The sequence below is a fragment of the Chiloscyllium plagiosum genome, unplaced genomic scaffold (assembly GCF_037043375.1).
Source record: "Chiloscyllium plagiosum isolate Xiang-an unplaced genomic scaffold, Cpla_swu_hap1 HiC_scaffold_14, whole genome shotgun sequence".
Lineage (NCBI taxonomy): Eukaryota > Metazoa > Chordata > Chondrichthyes > Orectolobiformes > Hemiscylliidae > Chiloscyllium > Chiloscyllium plagiosum.
This window is the reverse complement of record NW_028270152.1, coordinates 36,055,332-36,077,713: the sequence shown is the minus strand read 5'-3', so window position 1 is coordinate 36,077,713 and position 22,382 is coordinate 36,055,332. Positions and strand designations below refer to the sequence as shown.

Sequence of the window (22,382 nt, the reverse complement as noted above, 5' to 3'; positions counted from 1 at the left end):
AAGAGTCCTTGAATGCCCTGCATGTTATTCTGTATGTTTATGTGTTCAGTGTTGTTTGCATTGATATATATATAGTGGATGTTTAAAGGATCAGCTGTGAGGTCTAGGTCATTTAGTGGGTATAATAAGTGAATTGATTGTATAATTATAAATCCATCTCCTATTTTGTTTTCTTCTTTTAGCTGTGCAGGTCTTTATTTTCCTTTGTGCATTTCTTCATGCATACATCTCTAGTGACACCCCTGGGAATTGCCAATGAGAATTCTCCGAACTGATATAATTGGAAGGAGGAGTGGATCAAGTGAAGGACACGAGGCAGGTCACATAGCACCAGAGCTCTTCTGTTCCTATTTCAAGTACTTCCACACCTGAACCAAATTAAGGGTGAATGTTCCTTACATTGGAAAAATTATTACAGAGGCTGTTATCACAAAGGAATTAAATGTCATATGTTAGGCATATCTCAAAAATGTAAGAAGGAAATGAAGGAAAGATTTGCATTTATATAGTGTTTTTATTACCAGCTCATGATGTCTCAATGTGTTATTGAAATGTAGTTACTGCTGTAATAGAAATGCAGGAGCTAATTTGTGTACAGCAATCTCCCACAATAGTCACATGATGATAACCAGATAATCTTTATTTAGGTTACTATATGAAAGGTTAGTAAAGAGATGTTATGTCCAGATGGCTGAAAACTATCTCCATCGCTCTGATCCTATTTTCACAATACTCAAAACGCTCATGTTTCAAGAACAACCAAACAAATGTTTCAAAAAAGTTCTGAAGCTCTTCTTGAAGTACAGTATCATTGACATTAATGACTGCTAATTATTCAGAGTGCTACACACCTTGAATCACAATGTCTTATTAAAATGGTATAGCAACAGCAGAAAAAGGAAAAAAAAAGAAAATCCAGCACTCCACGTCCTACAACCTCATGGGTGTCCTTTTCCCATGTGCCCAAAGATATACAGGTTAAGAATCAGCCTACTCATTCATATGAATGCTCAGCAGGAAATTGCAGTCCCGAGTAGACATCATTCTTGAATCAAAGACCAGCTAACACAAAGATGACGAGTCAAAAATGATTTTGACTGTCAATTAACTTGTGACATCTAAGCATTAAAGTAATAATTAGTGCTAGAAATATAAAGATAGAGACAGGAAGGCATATTTTCATACAAACAGCTCATGCCTACTGAAGGAAATCAAGTAACATTAGATTTATTACAGAAAAAAAACTAATGAGAAAATTGTTGATGATTGATGAAGTTTGGTGGGATAGTGTGCATTAGTAGAATATCCATTACAGAACTGGCCATACTTTTGGGGTTATAAACTAAATATACGTGCATTTTTTCTGAACTACTATGTTATACTCTTCAGTGGTTTTTGAAGAGAAATCAATTTGCTTGCTAAATAATAAATGAAATGAATTATAAAATTCTAATTGCATAGGAGTTGAAAAAGAATTTTTAACTTTAATGGTGGAAGAAGTCAAAATTTCTAATTTTCAAAGCTGTGGTTGCCAATACTAGCAAAATGAATTATTTTCCACGTTGGGCACCAAGAATCAAAAACAACCTCTTCTAAATGAGACATAGAATATGAGTCGGACTAAAGTAAAACAGCCTCACCCTCAAAATGGGGATCAAGGATATTTTTACTATTAGAATGAATAGAATGCAGCTTACAAATGAAATTAAACTTTTTATCTGTCCCTCTCGAAAGATGCCTTGTTCCAAACCTTAGAACAGCTTTAGGACAAATTTGGTATTTTCTTTTTACCCTGCAAGAAGCATAAGCTTATCCTTATGTTACTTCCTGTCAGTTTCAGCAGAATTAAGACTGGTATCTCCTGTGGATTCATGGCCACCACACATTGGAATGAGACGGCATAAGTTCCAACAAATTAATTAATTGATGTTAGCAGATTGAAGACATTTCACTCCATAAAATTCAACTGGATTCTGGTGCCAAATGTGAAAAGAAACTTGGGTAAATTTCCATCTCAACCAGAAAATTAACTGGCAGAACAGACTGTTTGCTTGTTGTAAACCTCATCCAAGTTTTATCCCAAATGGAATATAAATCATGACAGTTCTACAACAGACAGACACATCTATTCAGAGGAATTCAGCCAGGTGATGAGGATGAAAATGTTGTATGTGCTGCGCCATACTGCATTTCTATTAACAAAACTCTCAATTATTTGTTTGCTCAAAATATTCAACACTCAGCTGTTAAAAGTCCTGAAGGTAATAAATATGTCAACAGATATTTCGACATACTTTGGTTGCAATTTTGCTTGAAAATTAATCACTCTTTAAATACATAATGTTCTAACTGTTGGAGAAAAAAACACACACATTCCTTTAGGATACAGCATTTTTAAGCAAAACTACAAGTATTTTGAGTGCAAATGAATTCCCTGAAATCATCCGTAACTCCAGCTAAGTTGGTTTAGAAAATGTACTTTGCTGAACCTGATTCACCTTGAACCTCCTAAATTAATCAATAATATTGTGGTCAATAAGCACGACAGCTGCAAGACTGGCATTTTCTACCTGCCAATACTGCCATTGTGTTTGAATTACTAATGTATCACAATATAACTGGTCATTAGTAAATACATTACTTGTTTGGCAATCAGAATTAGTTTTCCAGTAAAGTAAAACGCATTTCTTACTGACTTCCTTATTCCTAAAACGGTTCTATATAAAATTGTCTCACTGTTGTAATGCTGATGCTATCATCAATTGCGTTATTACACAAGATGTCCTGTTAGCACAGATTACACTCAAGTAATCTCTCAACTGTGAGAATTATAAAATCCAAATTTTCTACTATACCTAAAGGTTTTTGAAATCATGGAGCTATGCAACTTAGTTTTTTAAGTGTCCTTAATTTCATGGATCCTGCTAACATTTGAAAAATTTCAGCAGGCTTTAAGGTTTAAATGTCTTCGACAGGCTCAGTTCACATATGGCTCATCACCTTACCAATGAGTGAGAAGATCAATCTTAAGATACAAGGTTATGTTTGAAATTACCTCCACAGAAGCTGGTTTCCCGTCACCACACTTTATTTACATATGGAGAGTCCTTGACACTGGTCCAGCTGCTTCAGAGCCAGCTGTCAAAGTGACCAGGATGTCTGTCACTTTATTTTTTTTTCTCTTTTTTTTGTGTGAGACACAGTGAAAGACACAAAGTGCACGAATCTTTATTCAATTTCCACCACCAGGAAGATAGGAAAACACCCGGGTGGCCAGTGACAAACACTGCCCTTCACATCAAAGGGAAGTGCTGTGTGATCAAAACAGTGAAGGGGAGGGTAGGGACTAAATCAAAATAGAGTTGCAGGGAGAAATAATGCACTCTACTCCCTGCGGCGCCCACCTCTCCCTGAACAACTCCAGGGTGTTGGTGGACACCACGTGCTCCTTCTCCAAGGACACCCGGGCTCTAACGTAACCGCGGAAGAGGGACAGGCAATCGGCCCTAACGACCCCCTCTACGGCCCGCTGCCTCGACCTGTTGATGGCCAGTTTGGCCAGGCCCAGGAGCAGACCCACGAGGAGGTCTTCAGACCTGCCCTCCCTCCTCCGTACCGGGTGCCCGAAGATCAGGAGCGTGGGTCTGAAGTGCAACAAAAAGCAGAGGAGGAGGCTTTTCAGAAAATCAAAAAGGGAGTGCAAATGCCCACATCCAATATATACATGGTCCACGGACTCCACAGCGCCACAGACAGCAGTTGGGCTGGACACTCTTGTTTATATCTGTCAGTCAGGACTCATTGACTGGACCAGATTAACACCCCCAATCAGGGAAATCATATTCTATGAGGTCCACCTGGCTGACCTCATAACAGTGACTACAAAGAAAATGGCAATATCTCCAACTTCCTTCGCAGTTTAAAAAAATAATTATGTCTAGATTTTCAGGGTTGAAATTCAGTTGATCCCACAGACATGAGTGGAGCTTCTGTAACAGAGGAGAGTGTGGTGCTGAAAAAGCACAGCAGGTCAGGCAGCATCTCGAACTCTCAACTCTAATCTCCAGTATCTGCAGTCCTCACTTTCGCCTTCTGTAACAGTGGTCCAACCTGATCAAACACTAGGCTAGAAGAAGACATAGAAAACGGAAACTCTAATGTTCAGAGTCCTCAATTCCAATGCTACAGCAACCACCAATACCTTTAACCCTAACCCTCCACATGCATTGATGACTATCTAAATTTTAAGATGGCATTGTAGGGGCAGCAGCTCCACCCCCACATCACCATCCTAAAGTTTAGGTATAAAACTGTGATCTTACACCTGGCCTGGTTTATAGCATTTCCAGCAGATTCCCACTAAAGTTATAAGGACAACATTGCTGCAGAAACTATATCTGTTTTCAGATTCAGAACTGTGTATCTGAATCAGTGAGATACACTACATTGACGATAGCTTGGATTAAATGCTCAAATTAGTTATCTTTTAAAATATTAGCTTAGGCACTTAAAACATAAACAGGAAAGCTGGAAATAGACTGAATGTCACATGGTATCTATAAAGAGAAAACTGTAATTAATATTTTGGTTATAACACTGGAGGTGTTTGAGAAATATTGACCTGCCAGTATTTGGACTGCATTCCAGACATGCTTCCAACATATTTTTTGTTGCATATCTATTGTATAAAATCTTACACATGCCACCTTTAAATATTGAACAATAGAAGTAAATTTAAAATGTTTGCAGATTAGACTATCTCTCATCAAGTGGCTTTGGTTTCATCAGTGCCCCTAACCATTTATAATTTATTGAAGCTTCTCTCAGATATTTCTCAATTTTAAGAAAGAGTGGTACTCATTATTATCAGCCAATTACAGAATAAAATCATCTCAAAAACAGAGGGCTAAATATCATAACTTTGAGATCAGAATTTCTAAAACGTCTAAGAATGAACACAACATAATATTTTTCACCTATAGCCATTTAAACATTTTATAGAGATGAAACAATACACTGAAAATAATCGTTAGAAGTAGCTTTCATCCATTGAAAACAAGGCAGTGATAAACTAGTAAACTGTATATATAATTATAAATTTTTATTCCTAAACCAGTGTCGTGCAAACCTGTCTCACTATTGTATCAATAGTGCTAGCGTCAATGTCATTATTACAGAACAAATTATACTGTTCGCACAAGTTATACTCAAGTCATCCCTCAACTGTAAAAATTATTTAAAAAACAAGTTTTGTACTCTATCTGAAAGTAATTAGACAATAAGCAGTACAAATTACTCCTCCTGATGATATCCACTTGTACTGAATGCTAATTTTTTCATTATTCAGAATATATCAATATGAATAATAGCAATTAAGATGCTGAGTATTTATCCATATTTTTATCACAATAAAGAATCATATTCTTGAAAATATGTGATTAAATCACAATTACAAAGTCTGTGTGCTGAATGTTCTCTTGTGTATTATAAAAAATTGCTGTAGGAATTTTCTTTCACGTAAAATCTTCATAAATCAACAAAGTTTCAGCCTTTTTCTGGCACTTTTGGGGAGGCAGCAAGCAGACATGAAATGCTTCTGTTGAAAGGATGTCAGTGGTCAACTTTAAGCAGCTCTTATGCACCTCCAAGTGGCCAGTTACACAACTGCACTGACAGTTGACGATTGTTTAACTCATTTTCCATTGGAAATTGTTCAGTGCCTCAAGTGAGGAGACAGGAAAGATTTAAGGCAAGAAAAATAAGTGGAAATTAGAAATTAAGGATTTTTTTTAACAAATGGAAAAACTCAAAAGTTTGTTTCACCAGAACACATATCTAATTTAATTTGGGCTGTTCAAACATAAGTTATTAACCAATTATGTAACTTCTATGTTAAATATTAAGTTCAAATAATATTGCCAGTTGTTGTTTCAGGATGCATTTGTCTCCAGACAAAATCATATAATTTCATGCTAAATGTTGCAAGACTTCTGTATTGTCATTTTTATGCTGAAAGATAGACTGATTCCCTGTAGTGGCATGGGTTGATTAGAAGGAAGATTTGAAACACAAATGGCATAGGGTACACATGGCTTGTAGTAAGTATTATCTGAGGCAGCAGGTGTATCATTCAGAGTCAGCTACCTAGTATTGATTGGTAGATAATGAATGATGAGTTTTAGGCTCAGCTGATCCATGAAGACCTGCAGGGACAGTGAACCATCTGCTGTATGCCACCATTGAAGCTCGCCACAGTGAAAGACAGGCAAATTGCATGAATATTAATAGTAATTTCATTTTATTGCATTTTAATGCTTGTTGTGTATGTGTCTAATGTGTTTTCTGATGTAATTGCTGTTGTGTGTCATGAACTTTGTATTGGCAATCCATATATATACTATGACCAAACGTGCCCTCGGGTGGATGACTGCAAAGTACAGAGATGTATGGCTTGCAGGGGAAGTTATCTTCTTTTGCTGGAGTTACTATGGGTTCACTACTTTCAGAATCAGCATCAACTTTCACTTATATCAGCTGTGTGATGACACTGAATATCTGCTGATATCAGCATAAATCAGCTGCTTCTGCACTGTTCCATGTATTCCACTGCTGAAGGGCATCTCCTGATGATGTCTACTGTTCTCTACAATTAAGGACACATAATTTTGTTATACAAGTGAACTGGTACCCATAAAAAGCAACCATAGCAATTGAAAACCATAAATGAAAAACAACCTTCATGCACCTCTGGGTAGCCTAAGAACCCCACAACAGATACCACTGGTATTGCAGATAGCAGTACAAGTAACTGCTCTACAACATCACACATGTGGAAGGTGACAGAGAATACCTGTGGTTGTCAATTTGTCTGAAATTTCTTCCAATTTATATTAACCAGCTGCTTGTTTTGTAACATTAATTAGAATGCAAACCTAGTAAGATGTGTATCCTCCAGAAAAAACACCTGTCTGCTCATTAACACTTTAGAACATTGCCCAAATCCAACCTGACTCAGCTTATCTACTACTGCAACAATTGACCGTGCCTTTGCTACCTTCAGATTGGACTCTTACAATGCAGTCCTAGCTAGCCTTCAAGTTCTTCTTTCTGTAAACTTAGGATCAATCAAAAATTTGTTTCTTGCTCCTAACTCACAACAAATTCAATTTCCCCATTCTCTCTTTCTTCACTCAGCAACAGTGGTTCCCAGTAAAGTAATGCCATAATTTTAAAATTTTCATGTTTGCTTTCAAATTTTTCTTAACTGTGTAATCTCCCCTAGCCCCAACAATTCTCCAAGATATCAGTTCTCCTCTAATTCTGGCCTCTCAAGCACCCCCATATTTAATCTTGCCACCACTGGCAGCCAAGATTTCTGCCTCTATGCCTTCAAACATTAGAATTCCCCCCATATTTCCCTCTCTACCTCTCCTTATTCCTTTAAGACACTTCTGAAAGCTAGCTCTGTGCTGAATATTTCATTACTTTGTTCCAAATATCTCCTGTGTTTTCTTAGTCAAAACTTGCTTTATAACATTCATTTGAAGCACTTTGCGATGCTTTATTACAGTAGAGGTGCTATTTAAATACAAGTTGTTTTAGGTCAAGTCCATTATCCAAATGTACTCTTACATAACCCCAACATAACATTCCATAAATTTCAACTCACCCAAAATGGCATAACATATAAATTGAACTTCACACATTCATCATTCCTGCCTTTCAAAACTTTCAATGGATGTCCATGCAAAATACTTATCACTTTTCAAAACTGCTCAGGGCCTCATTTCACACTACTTCAGTAATCTCCTCCTTTATCTTACCTCCTTATTGTACAGTATTCTAAGGTGTCTTTCTGCATGTGAAAAGCACAATATAAATGCAAATTACTGCTTGTACATGGTTTGAATGGAAGTGGTGACACTTCCAATGCAGTTTAGGTCAGCGATATTCTTTGGTACACCAGCTGATCACAGGATTCTCCTTGCTCTGTCCAGGGACAGCACAGGTGGCACAGTGATTCAGTGGTTAGCACATCTGCCTCACAGTACCAGGGGCCTAGGTTCAATTCCACCTTTGGGTGACTGTCTGTGTGGAGTTCGCACAATCTCTCTGTGTCTGTGTGGGTTTCCTCCGGGTGCTCCAGTTTCCTCCCACAGAACAAAGATGTACAGATTAGGTGAATTGGTAAGCTAAATTGCCCATGTGTCCACGGATGTGTAGGCTAGGTGGGTTAGCCACAGAAAATGCAGGGTTAGAGGGATGGGCTGAGTCTTCAGAGGATCAGTGTGGATTCGATGGGCTGAATGGCCTGCTTTGTCATGGCAGGGATTCTATTCTATAATCCATATTATGAGTGCTATCAATAAGTAGGCTTTTGAGGACTAAAGTTTAACTACATATACGTATGTATAATTAGTTTGTAGTATATATTGATGCAGCATACAATTTAATTCATAAGAGATATAATAATTATTATGGTACATACCAAGCATTCCATACTTCTAGCCAATTTACACTATTCTAAAGTCCTCCTAGTTTTCATTTTCAATGAGCTAATTAGTTTCTTTTTTGAAGTGCTTGATTACTGGACTGGGCATTAGAATGGGGGAAGACACTGCTGTTGTAACTAACACTCCTTGCCCCTAATCTCCACTCCACAATCCCACCCGTTCACATTACCTATTCATGGCCTGGGTTTCTCCATGTTCCTGAGACTGGAGGTTGTCTGTCCTGAAGCAGCCATGGCTTATGCTATGGTGCTGCTAAGCACAAGAGCTGCTGACTTGTGATTGGCCAGTCACTCCCAGTGGGCAAGAGCTCTAACCCTATGAATTCTGCTTGATTTGCCTGGGCAAGCCTTTTTCAAAAGTGGCAATCAGCTGGTAGGCAACACAGCCAAGATTCCAACAAGATTCCACCCAGATTGACTTCACTCTTGGCAATTTATCCCTGCAATATATTTTCTTTCCATCATTGCAAGTACAATGCAATTTGCATATCCTTGCTACTCTCATTTCTACTATCTTAATTGCCATATCATTGTTAATGTTTCTCTCCCAGAGGGTGTTTATTTAGTATTAGCATTCAAGACATGCCTTTTTTCTCTTAAGTTATAAAGTAATGTGAAAAAGTTCTGCTGCAGTGTGTCAAGTAGTTGATTTCATTTTCACTTAAATATTAGAGGGAACATTGAAAAGAATTGCTAAAATTAAATTTCCATATAATTGACTTAAATGTATATTGCACTCATATTGCATATCTTGATGCATAAAAATATAATTAATTCTTATAGTAAAGAATCACACCCACAGACCGTAGACCAAATTCACAAAGCATCGTTGGAAACCAAACCATGTGGACATCAAGTTGAGTAAAGACAAGTCAAGAATATCATACTATGTAAATTATTTCATAATTTTAGTGTATTTGTGTACTTGTGCACTAAAAAGCATCACATTCCCTTCAGAAAATCTGCCATTTATCTTATACTGTAATTCCATCATATATTTACATCAACAAATAAAGTGGAATTTTCTGTTTGCAGATTTAAAAATGGAGACACCAGTCAGACGATCCCACCAACTTCCTACCTCTGTCCCAATTAAGACTGTGGTGTGAAGACCCAAGTCAATATTCCTGTTACACTGCCAACTGGGGGCCTCAGCTGGCCACTTAATGATCACTTAGGGGCCACCTCCAACCACTAGCATTAACCCAGCTGCAGGCAGACCTGTCACCATGCCATGACAAGTATACTTGCACCTGCAAGCTGCTTGTTTTCTCCCAATGGAGTGCGGGACATCCATTTGCAAAAGCTATTCACTTTCTAATAAAGGACACAGCATGGGAAAGTGAAAGCCTCTTGACAGTCAACAGCATGCCCTGCACCCCCTTTGGACCCCTGTCTTGCAGCCCTCATCCCTTGTGCAATTATTTACTTGTGACCTGGTTTGCTCTGTAAGTCTCCTCCTTTCAGAAAGCCACCACATCCATATGGTGAGCAAAAGAGCCAGTAGCCTCTAACCAGTCAGCAGCTCTCAGTGGGCAAGACCTCCAGCCTGAGTCCTGATTCTGAGGAAAGGTTCAAGGCTGATCTCTACACAGTCTGTTTGGCTGATGGTTCAGTGGATCTACACCAAAGGAGGCAATGCAGGTCTCTAACCAGCTCTCTAGCCTCTCAGTGGTGAAGAGCACCTTTGTCACTGCAAGATTCCACCCATGAGCCTGAATGCTTGTTTAATCTTTCATTGTAAAAGGTAAAACAATAAACCAAAATTAATAAACCAAACAGAAATTATTTATTACAGATATTAGTCCCAGCTATACATAAAGCACACTGACTAAAGGCATTTGGCTTTTTCATTCAACAAACCATGATTGACAACAAGCCATTCAAAAGCCAGGAAGGTCAGTAGAAATCTTAGTCTGAACCCTGAAGGGTGGGTTTGGGGTAATATGGAATTTAGTATTAATTTATCTAGCTCATAATCTGTAACTTTGTCTTAATGAAAGATAAATATTACCGTGCAGTTACAGTGAAATTATTTACATAACTGTACAGGAAAAATATTAGTTATCACAAAATTATGAATACATTCTTTCTACATTAATTTACCATTTCACTGCACTGAATACACACAGGAACACCTCTGCAATGTTATACATGTTTTTTACATTGTGAAAATTTTCATTCATGCTGGAAGTCAGCAGAAGGATAATATTGCAATCTTCATAGACAGCCTGCTGTAATTAATTTCCAAATATAATATTTAATTTTTTTTGCAATGCTTCTTCTTAAACTTTGCATTTTTATTTGTCCTCTTTTTTAGAGCAAGTCACAGATATAGTTTATAATTTGTCACATGTAGGCAGTAATACATATTTAAGACCAAGGATGAATAACTACATCTTAAGTAATGACATCTGCATAAGAATCTAGTGTAAAGACCATCATCATGGAGGTAAGAAGGGAAGCAGTTAGCCTGCAATTTCCCAATATTGACCATATGCCAGTTTGCCAGCAAGTTCTCACCTCTCAAGTGGATGGGTTGATAGGCAGGGAGTGTTGATGGCAAACTATTCACAAGCAGATTAAGAGTCCAGTGTAGAAAATGACTGGAAATACCAGTCAGCCATTGAGCACCCCATTAAAGCCAAAATACATGCTAGGAACAGAGATAGCCTCTAGATAGTAAAGCAGGGACAAGTGCCCACATTCCCATCCCTCTGTGGCCATGATTCCATGTTAGAATCCCTTGTACTTTGCAGCTGCGACCAATTTTGCTCTCACATTTTAACAAAACCTTCAAAGAGCACTTCCACAATGAGATTCCTCACACCCTCCTGCATGCAGCTCTCACATCTGAAATTGGAATTACCACTGTCTGATTGCTTTCTAACAGTCCTCCAACCACGGGAGCCCAGCCACTGGCCTGAATTAGATGGTGAGCACACTTCCTAGCCACTATTTTACTATCCCTTTAAAAATCACTGGCATTTGGAAATACACCTAACCCCAACAAATGTTCTGTCCTAGGGGTCTATACTTCCGTACTTAAATAAATTTGCATAATCTAAGTTATACAACTTTATTTTGTATCTATCCATTGGTTCATGTGTCCTATTATTTTAAGAATGTGTTACACTGAAATAGGTTTCTGTTGCAACCATTTAAATTCCCATATGAACATTAGTTACTTACAGAAATATTCCCATAGTTTATCAAGTATTAGTCTATGGTAAACATAAGTTACCTTTCAGTAATTCACTGCCCTACAAATTTCAGAGTTACCTTCACTCTTGCTTTAGGATTTTCACGATGTTCATACTTGGGAATGACTACATACAGGATCTCAGAAAATGAACGATATCGCCCCATCAATCTACTCTTGATTATCAATAAACTTCACCTAAGTGCTATCAAGCAGCAGTTGCTAAGGAATAACCTGTTCACTGGTGATCACTTTTGAGTTCTGTCTCGGCCATTCAGCTCATGACTTCATTACAGCCCTGGTAGAAACATGGACAAAAGAACTGCACTCCAGAGAGTTAGCAGCAGTATGTGCCCTTGGCATTGAGGCTGCATTTGACTAAGTGAATTTGAGCCCTAGTGAAATGACAGTCAACTGTTATTCAGTGGAGTGTCCTGAGCCCAAATATCTTCAAGTGCTTCATCAACAACTTTCCATAAGAATGTCCACTAATGATTTCACAAAATGGACTGCAGCAGTTTAAGTTAGCTTACCACCATCTACTCAAAGGCAATTAGGGAGAACAATGAACTCACTGTATCTTTTTACTTTACTGTGTTTTGATTGTGGACTGAGACTGGAAAAGAACCATTTAAAAACCATGGATTGTTTAAGGATTGCTGCACTTTTAAAAGTAAGTAACCTAATAATTGTTTTACATGTCATTTATACCGTTAGTTGGTCAACCAGTTGTAAAAGACTGATTTGTAAATGAGCTAGAGTCAAGGCGGGTGCATAATGGAGTATTGGCTGATAACAAATAGGTGATTGATCTGTGGACTATGGACTAATTATCAATGACAAAGGCATTCTGCCTCCAAGAACTATGTGACTGGTTCCCAGACAATTGAAGAGCTTGTGGGTATGGTGAATATTTGGCAGGATTCCTCAAAGGCAGGAGATGTCTCTTTTTTCTGGAGTAAAGTGTAAGTGAAGACTACATTTGGGGCAGCACAGTGGCTCAGTGGTTAGCACTGCTGCCTCACAGCGCCAGGAACCTGGGTTCAATTCCTGCCTCTGGCAACTGTCTGTAGAGTTTGCACATTCTCCCCATGTCTGCTTGGGTTTCCTCTGGTTTCCTCCCACAGTCCAAAGATGTGCAGATTAGGTGAACTGGCCATATTAAATTGCCCGTAGTGTTAGGTGCATGAGTCAGGGGTGAATATAGGGGAATGGGTCTGGGTGGGCTACTCTTCGGAGGGTAGGTGTGGGCTTGTTGGGCCGATGGGCCTGTTTCCAAACAGCAGGGAATCTAATCTAAAAAGACTGAAAATAGCCAGTTTATTTCCCCTCTGCAGCTGCTGTAACTTATGGCTTTTAGTTGATAAGACAAAGGCCCTCATAAATGTGAACCCCTCACCTTGTACCTTCTGAAAATAAGTGGAAGTATCCAGTGACAAAATATAGAGAAATAGTATTCTGATCAGCACAAGACACATCTCAGCAAACCCTGTGGACAGAAACCATTAACTACATTCCCAGTCCCTCCTCCACTGAAGTACCCTTTTTTTTCATATGTGTGTTCAGAGGGGTAGTTTGTAAGGGGATTAGAGTTTTAACTAGAAATGTTAGATATCGCTATTTCATAACTGCTTATCTGTAGCCAAAATCTATTTATTTGTAATAAAATGTCATTTTTATTACGTGAAGAAACCTGGTCTCTGCTTTCTGTCAACTTGGGTCTAAAAGACAGATAAACTGTGTAATTTTGCGTACCTTCATAAAATCTTTAATTTTTATGAAGATTCCAGGAAAAGCGGATTTGATTTCCAACACGCTAATCCAGCAAGTTGTCACTGTAATAAATGTTGGGCTATGAGAGAAGTGCATATCCCATGAATGAATTGGAAAAAGGAATTCCCAGAAACAATGTCATGAACAAAAGACAAAGAAGTGCAGAAATTGCAGGTCTCCCTGTCAAAATCCATAGCATTAATCGTAGGTACATAATTTCCAGATAGAAGTGGAGAAAAGTTTAGGACAATGATTATTTTTTCAAAACTCACCTCCCTTTGAGTAGAAATGTTGCTGTTGAAAAAACTACTGATTTTTGCCTGTAAAATAATAATTTCAAACTTTATAAAATGACAAATTTGTCACAATTTTAACTTTAAAAAATGACAGATTTGTCACAATTTTATTGGGAAAGTTTCAATTGTTATTTTTTATTTAGCAAACTTTTTTAAAATTCAAAATATTGGATAATGTCATTCTGACATCTATTTTAAAGATGGTGGAAAGAACATCGGTGGTGCAGTGGTGATGTTCCTAACTGTGTGCCAGAAGGCCCAGGTTCAAGTCCCACCTGCTCCAGAGGTGTGTAACAACATCCCTGAACAGGAGAATTAAGAAAATATCTGCAAGATGATGGGAAAGCCTCACAATGCAAAGGTCCCAAAAGCATTTCAGGAAATGTTAGAATTTGAGAATTATCTAACCTTCAGAGACCAGGCATCATTTAGAAGTAATATTATAATTAATATACTGTAGAATTATCTCTTTCGTAAGATACAAGATTTTCAGAGAACATGCACCCTAAGATAAAACCACTGCTGCCAAATTTTTCTTTTTTTTTAATTTCCTGCCAGGCTATGGAAATTGACTAAGCAAGATAACAAATTATCATAGTAAAGTGTCAAAAGTATATATCTTAAAAGGGTTCAATTCCAAACTAATCAAACTGACCAGTCTGAAGAATAGTCATACTGGACTCAAAATGTTAACCCTGTCTTTCTCTCCACAGATGCTGCCAGAACTGCTGCGTTTCTCCAACATTCTGTCTTTGTTTCAGATTTCCAGTATCCATATCTAAAATCCAAATTTATTGCTCGCTCGCTCAATCCCAACATACACAGAATAACAACTTTGATCAGACCCAAAAGGAAAATCTGTCATCAAGCAATTTTGACCTTTGAGGAGAACAGAAAGGGCACACAAGCCAAGCTCAACACTAATACTTCCATCCATTGCTCCAATGCTGACTTCATAAGCAAACATATATAGACAAGCATAAAAATCCAGAAGTTTCCACTGGATATGTCCTACACCTCAAAGAGATGTGCTAATATCCTTGCTGCTAATATAAGCACTGCATCACTGTAATGATATGAATGTTTTGCAGTTACTCATTCATTCACAGAAGGAAGCCATTTGTCCATTATGCCTGCACCAACTCTTCAAATGAGTATCATTACCTCATGCCAATCTCTTGTTTTTTTCCTTGAATACTATTTCTATCCAAATAATCACCAAAGGTTCTCTTGAATGCCTTAACTTAAACTGCATTCATCACATTTTCAGGCTTTGCATTCGATACCCTAACTACTTGCTGTGTGAAAAAGTTTTTCCTCATATCACCATGCACATCACTTTAAATCTATGTCTCTCAGTCTTGTTCCCTGTATAAGTGGATCACAGCTACTCCCTCTCTATTCTATCCAGCCAACATGTGATTTTGAAAATCCTTCATAAATCTCTTTTAGAATTCTGTTTTGTACTGCCTCTTAATGTTCTTCCACCCAAAGTGTATCACCTCACATTTCTCTGCATTGAAACTCATCTGCCACCGATCTGACCACTGCACCAACTTGTCAATGTCTCTTTCGAGTTCTACACCATCTCACCATTCTCACCATTTACAACTCTTCCAAGTTACCTGTTATCTATAAATTTTGAAAATATTCCCTGCACATCAAGATTTAGATCATTAATATATATCAAGAAAAGAAAGGGTTCCAGACCGACCATTGGAAAATTCCACTACAAAATTCTTCTAGCCCAAAAAATATCCATTGACCATTATTCTATGTTTTCTATCACTCAACCAATATTGTATCCATGTTGCTACAGTATCTTTTATACCCTGACCTATAACTTGTGCGGCACCTTTTGGAAATATATACAAATCACATTATAGCATTACCCTCGTCAAGCCTTTCTGCTACCTCTATATAAAATTCCAGCAAGTTAGTTAAATATGATTTTCCCTTTAGAAAACCATGCTGACTCTTTGTAATCAATGCAGCTTTTTCCATACCCAAATAATTGATTACTAGAAGGTTCCCCAGCACCAAAATTAAACTGACTGGTGTGTAATTGCTAGAATTATCCCTACATTCCTTTCTAACAAGGCCACAATGTTTGCAATTTTCCAGAAATCTAATACTTCTCTGAGCCCAGGCAAACTAACAATTATGGCCAGTGCCCTGCAATTTCTATCCTCAATTCCTTCAAAATCTTTGGAAGCATCTCATCCAGTCATGATGCCTTGCCAACTTTAAGTACCAACAGTTCATCCAAACATCTTCCTTATTACTTTTGAAACTGTCTCATAACAGAGGTTTCTCCTCTGTCACCATGGCCTGAGCAACATAGAACAATACAGTGCAGAACAGGCCCTTCGGCCTTCGATGTTGCGCCGACCTGTGAACTATTCTCAGCTCGTCCCCCTCCACTATCCCATCATCATCCACGTGCTTATCTAAGGATTGTTTAAATCTCTCGAATGTGGCTGAGTTGACTACATTCACAGGTAGGGCATTCCACGCCCTTACCACTCTCTGCATAAAGAACCTGCCTCTGACATCTATCTTAAATCTATCTTCTTCCGTAAAGACAGGTGCAAAGTATTCATTTAACATGTCAGGTGTCCATACCTCCAGGTATAAATCCTCCTTTTCGTTTCTAAAAAGCCCTCCTCCTTCTTTAGCTACTCCTTAGTTCTACTGAGAAAACTAACACTTGTATATTCAACAGTGGGTTTTTAATTGATTAATTTATGTGATAGTTACACATAAATAGCCATTTTTGGCCCATTTTCCTTCTCATTCCTTCAGTAGAAATGTGTACATTTTCTTTAAAAGAAACGTGCAGGAAAAGTGATAAATGCTATCTTTATTTTTAAATTCATTTGGTTTCTTTATTTTTAAATTCATTTGGTTTCTTCCAATCTTTATTTCATTTTCTTATGTCATTTAAATCTAATTTATATGTTCTGCTTTATAGTTCCTGATTTGAACTCTAGGTTCAATCTGATAGTTTAAAAAGTCTCACCATTGTTAAAGAGTCTCACCATTGTAGGTGTTTTAGGTAAAAACAATGACTGCAGATGCTGGAAATTAGATTCTGGAGTAGATTGGTGCTGGAAAAGCACAGCAGTTCAGGCAGCATCTGAGGAGCAGTAAAATCGACGCTTCGGGCAAAAACCCTTCAACAGGAAGTGTTTTAGATCTAGTATAGAGGAAGTTACAATGGAAAACACACCGGATTCATGGAAATCATCACAGACAACCTTGCAAAGGTCTTTGTGTAGTTGTTACTTACATGAATGACAAAAAGTATTCCTTCAATGCTAAGAGGAAAATCAAGACAATGTATTCGACTAAATGCTTTTCTCAACAATTTATCAATTTTCATAAATGTAGCCCACATATAGGTATATTCTGGTATTATCTAACCCATGGTTTCAATTATATAATGAGCAAAAGATATTTTATTTAAAGAGGGATTTTCATTGATTCCTTGCCATATATGTATTTCAATGTAATGTTATTCACTGAATATATATGCTAACAATTCAAATGTTCAATTAATATACTTGTCTTAATGTATATTCCAATTCAAACATATTTATAGATTATACTGTCCATTAGAATAAACATATTTTTTTTCCTTTCCCAGATTCATACTTATATTCTTATTGTAACTCATATATTATGCAGATTGATGCCAATATTATTACATGTATGTATAAACCATTCAAAAATGGAAAGAAAAATTGGTTGAGGAAATTTAAACAATGCAAGCAAAACAGCTGTTTCTGAATAAACAATTTATATCTGATTGCAAAAATTGTGATACTCATCCTGTGCATTGCTTAAAAGCTCGATCATCATTATTTTACCGTATTGCATTCTCAATAAGAGGAAGAGATAACTTGTAAAATGACAAAAGATGATTGCTTCATTTTTAAGTATTCTCAGTATTATTTGAAAAATAATCACAATATCTTCTGCTGAAATTTATTGTTTATATAATAAATGTTTATATTTAAATGTTGTCAAAGATGCATTAGCAGGAATGATTTTATTAAGTACTTGCAGCGGATGCATGGGCCTTATGTGGAGGCTGACAATTTTTTTTATGCTGTGAAATCTACTTGACAACTGGAAAAATCTTGTAAATCAGCTATGTTTGTTTTGTAGCAATCTCTAAATACATATGAGAGCAAGACAATATCTAAAACAAAACATACTTACCATTAATAAGTACTTTCGTATATTACTCAGATTCATTATACTAATACATAAATCAACAGTTTATAAATTAAGAAAAAAATTCAATAATTGAATCTAAACCTATAATTAATGAGATGCCTGTGATAATACATAAAATGCATAAAATGTACAGGAGGTCTTTTACATCCATGGACAATGGAAAAGGTAAATTTACAAGTCTGGAGAAATGATAAATGTCTGTCAGGTTTCCACCATTTTATTCTTCTTTACTTGCAAAGATGTTGCATTAAAAAAAACCTACCTATTCTGCTTTAGATCAATATCTATATGGCTAAGTTTTCTTATTTCAATGAGAACCTTTTTGATGAGCATTTGACTGATTTTGCACTTCAACTAAGTAATTTTTGACAATACTGAACCACCTTGATGACATTCTATAATACAATAATGCCATATTAAGGCAACCATAGTTACTGGAAACATAAGATGCTCAAAATAGTTCAATTTTCCCTTTTAATGATATGTGTTGTAGTACAAGTCACAATATATTTTAAAAGTTCTTCCTACTTTTAATTCTGCATTTATAATAACTACAGGCACATAATTTTCAAAATCATAAAATATCACAGAACCACTCCAGTAAGAAACCAAAAAAATGTTGTTCGTTATTTTCAGGTGCACGTAAAACAGAGGAAACCGACCAAAATATTTGGAAACTGCTGATAATAGTAAGCTTAAATCACGGAGAAGATCAGATTGAATACCTTTTACATGCATTTTGAATTTAAGTCACACTTTCAGCACGTGGAATTAATGGTTCCGATAAGTACACCAACCTAACTATTGTTTGTCACTAGTTAACACATTGTCGCATCTTTCAAATTTTGTTTAGAAGACATCCATGTAATAAACAGAGCATCATGTTATCTCATACGGTAATTACTTGATATATGAGAATAGTTTATTAAAGTATTCTTCCACTTATGTAAAATATTGTTTTCTCCTGCTTATACTTTGATGTGTGTAACATATGGGTCTTTCACGCTTGTGAAAACTCCCACAATGCATCATTACAACACGTATTTTGATATTGTGCAGAAGAGGCTATCAGTATTTCTTTTTAATTATCTCACGGAACCATATTGTAATTTTAACATTTTTAAATTTCCAATTTTACCCCTGTTTTTAGCCAGCTGATTGTTTAAAAGTCATGTAACTAATTTTCTATTTACAATTATTATAGGCACATGATTATTTTGTAAATTTTGTAGTAAAGTTATTCATTTGACACAAGTGCTAACTCGTATTCTTCATTCCAATAGTAATGTAATGGACTGTGCAACATTTTTTTCAGAGTCCTGTAGTAGTGCACTAAAATATGATCCAGTTATGCACCTGAACAGCTAGATAAGATACTCATTTCTCTTATCTGCAATGGTGTAATACATCCCAGCGCTGGAGCGAAATGACAGCGGAATTGAAGTAAGCACACTGTACGCGCTATAAAATCCACACTATATGTAGATGGCTCGCTTTTCGTACTAAAATATCTTCAAAAAGTCAAGTGTATAATTAAACAGTTACTAGTCAAAACAATGAAAGTTAGCCTTACACTCTGTGACTGAGCCAAGGATGGTCAATTAAATTGTGATCAGTCATAATAGTGACATAAATCTTAGCTTCGGCAAGCGGACAGCAATCGAAAGCACCGCCAAAAACGTTCAATTAAACACTCATCAGTGAAAATAGAATGATAAACATCATAGCTTTCTGAAGTGGGTCAGTTACTTAAAATGCAGTCAGTTGTTAAGTGACGTGAGCTCTAAAACAATCAAACAACGGTTCTAAAAGTAAAAGAAAATGAAAAAAGAAAGCTGTTACCTTCTGCAGGAATTGTGAGCCTGAATATTTGGCTGAAATAGACTTGATTTCTCCTCCAAAGGCTGAAGCCCATAGTTTTACCCTAAAAAGACATTAACATTGGTAATGCAGTCACCATTGGAAAGAGAGGGAAAACAATGTGACTTCTGATTGTAACCCAAAGAAAGTAACAAAAACAGAAATTGCTGGAAAATATCAGCAGGTCGAAAGCAAGTAACCCTCTTATTACCCTATTCATTTTATCATTTCTTTCCAACCAAGCATATTTCAGATCCAAATGTTAGCGTACATATCAGACCCTCTAAACTACCAATTTCGGGCTATTACGCAGAACATGATGTGATGTTTTATGAACCATAGAGATCCTGCAGCGTGCCAACCACAGTATTAAACCAACTTTAAATTTCATCCTACGTGCCGCCTTTTAACTGCAAACACAATTAACTGACTTGACATGCAATGTAAAAGAACAGAGACCAAGACTTACACATTGAGGGGAATTTGTTGCTGCGATTCTTTCGCTTGTGCCTGTGAAACACTGAAAGACGTCCACACGATTACCGAAAAGCTACAGTAAGCTTGCAAAATATGCATGTCTGTCTGCATTTTTGTACTCCCACAGATCAGAACGACTTGCACAATTAGTCTAAAGCTGATTACTAATGGAGTACCGTGCTGTCTCTCAGATCTAAACAGATTGTCAGTTCATCTTCAATTCTGGGATATCCCAGATAAACAAAAAAAACAGTCGAGCAACTGAAAAGCTTCAGTGAGTTCGGAATGTTGCAGCCTGTATTATATCCTTTGGTATTGAGACCGATTCTACCTTTACTGCAGGCAGTTGCATTTACTTCCTAACAACTCTGCAGTATGCAGTCCCCTGTACATCACCATTCAGTGACCTACTGCCGGTCCAGTGTGCCCTCTGCTACAGGCCACAAGAGTCTATTGATTTCTACAGAGTAAGCTATCTTCCCACAATTAATGCTCACTGTATAGATGTAAAGCTGCCTGCAGGCTCCCTTTATCTTCTTGGTAACCTCGAGCATTCATCCCACATCAAGTCATGCAGCGCTGGTTCACCGGAGCAGGCATTAATGGAAAGTGCTGATGAAAGCCAGCAAGAGCACTGAAAACTGTGACACAATGGCTCTTCCAGGACTGATAGCAGGCTGAGTGAGAAGCACTTTGCTGTAGGGCTGACAGGGGGGTTGAGCACAAAGTGACTCACGGACCTTACACTTGAGCTGGTGAACACCCACTGGAGACGTCCCAATTCATTTCGTGCGCCGCTGCTCGGAAGCTGTTCTTATTCAGCTGACGGGGTGGAGTTGACTACAAAGTGAATCGAGTAACTCTCAAGACAAAAATAAGCACACATACTCAAAACCAGAATTATCACAGAAGCTAATAGGATTCTTCGTGCCTTGGTATGTTGAAACCATCTTTTACACAGCAAATCCTTTCAAGTGAACAGACAGCATTTATCTGCTCTGCCACAAATTCAGTTAAGTCTTACAGTGCAGAATTACTGCATTGGTGTGGAAGAAAAAAAATGAAGACTTAAAAGGCTTGTGAATGAAAGGAAATGCAACATAAGTAAATCAATGCGGGCTAAATGACTCAACACTGCGAATGAATAATTAATTTCTCCATGTCGAGGAATCCCTTTGGTCAAGTATGAATAAGATCCCGAGCTAACACAGCGTAATACTGGTTCATTTGGGACATCTTCCTCGCTTGTTCATTCCTGCTACGCAGTGTATCTGTACACTTCAATTATTTTCCGCGTGAATAATTTTCTGGCGAGTGTTATTTTTAGGATTGAACTGCAAGAAATTCTCAATAAAGTTATCCAGGTAATTAATTCCTTTATACTGTACTATAGTAAAAATGTCTCCCAATACATGCTTTGTAGCTTGGCAAATGTGCTATATAAACGCGGTCAGACTGGATTTCCCTACAGGAAACTACCTGCTTTTTATGTCCTTTTGATCAAATGGTGCCACACTTGAATAAACAAAGCCCTTCAGGTTTTGCCTGTGAAAGTTCTGCCGACAAATCATCATCATCATTATGTGAACTAAAATCATCTGATTCTTCGCATTATCATAAAATAAATCCGATTTTTGTTTCATTGTACGATTTATTCATCCAGAGGTCAAGCTGATCATAACTTCATTGTTAAACTTCAGTTGTCTGCATGCTGTTCCCACACCAAAACTATTGTTTTATCTCCGTGTTTTACAAAAGAAGCTTTAATATCTCCATCCTTCCCAACTACAACATTATTCGAAGTCTTTCCTCCCCTCCTGAAGTTCTCGAATGTGTTTTCATTATTCAGTTCCATACTCATTTTTTTATTATTTGCTTTTCAAATTGTTTCAGTATGATTTTATCCACTGCACAGCAATGAAACTATGGCAATCAATGCCATTGAAATTCTTTGTGATTGCACCTGGAGTCCATTTTACTTTCTTATTCTCCTTGATCTACCTCTGCTATTTAATAT

The 22,382-nt window shown here is 37.1% G+C and overlaps 1 protein-coding gene across 3 annotated transcripts in view; it reads right to left on the bottom strand.

Moving 5' to 3' along the window:
• cacna2d3a (calcium voltage-gated channel auxiliary subunit alpha2delta 3a) overlaps positions 1 to 21,082 on the bottom strand; it is a 953,727-nt gene extending 932,645 nt beyond the window's left edge. Inside the window, exons 1-2 of one of the 3 annotated variants that reach the window (XM_087994307.1) lie at positions 20,358 to 21,082; positions 19,871 to 19,952 (exon numbers count right to left, since the gene is read on the bottom strand). In XM_087994307.1, the coding sequence (XP_087850433.1) occupies positions 19,871 to 19,952; positions 20,358 to 20,476 (201 nt within the window). In that variant the 5' untranslated portion in view covers positions 20,477 to 21,082. Of the gene's footprint in view, positions 1 to 19,870; positions 19,953 to 20,357 lie in introns of those variants that run through there. The other 2 variants (XM_087994306.1, XM_087994308.1) reach the window with 2 other exon arrangements.
• Between the last annotated feature and the right edge of the window lie 1,300 nt (positions 21,083 to 22,382).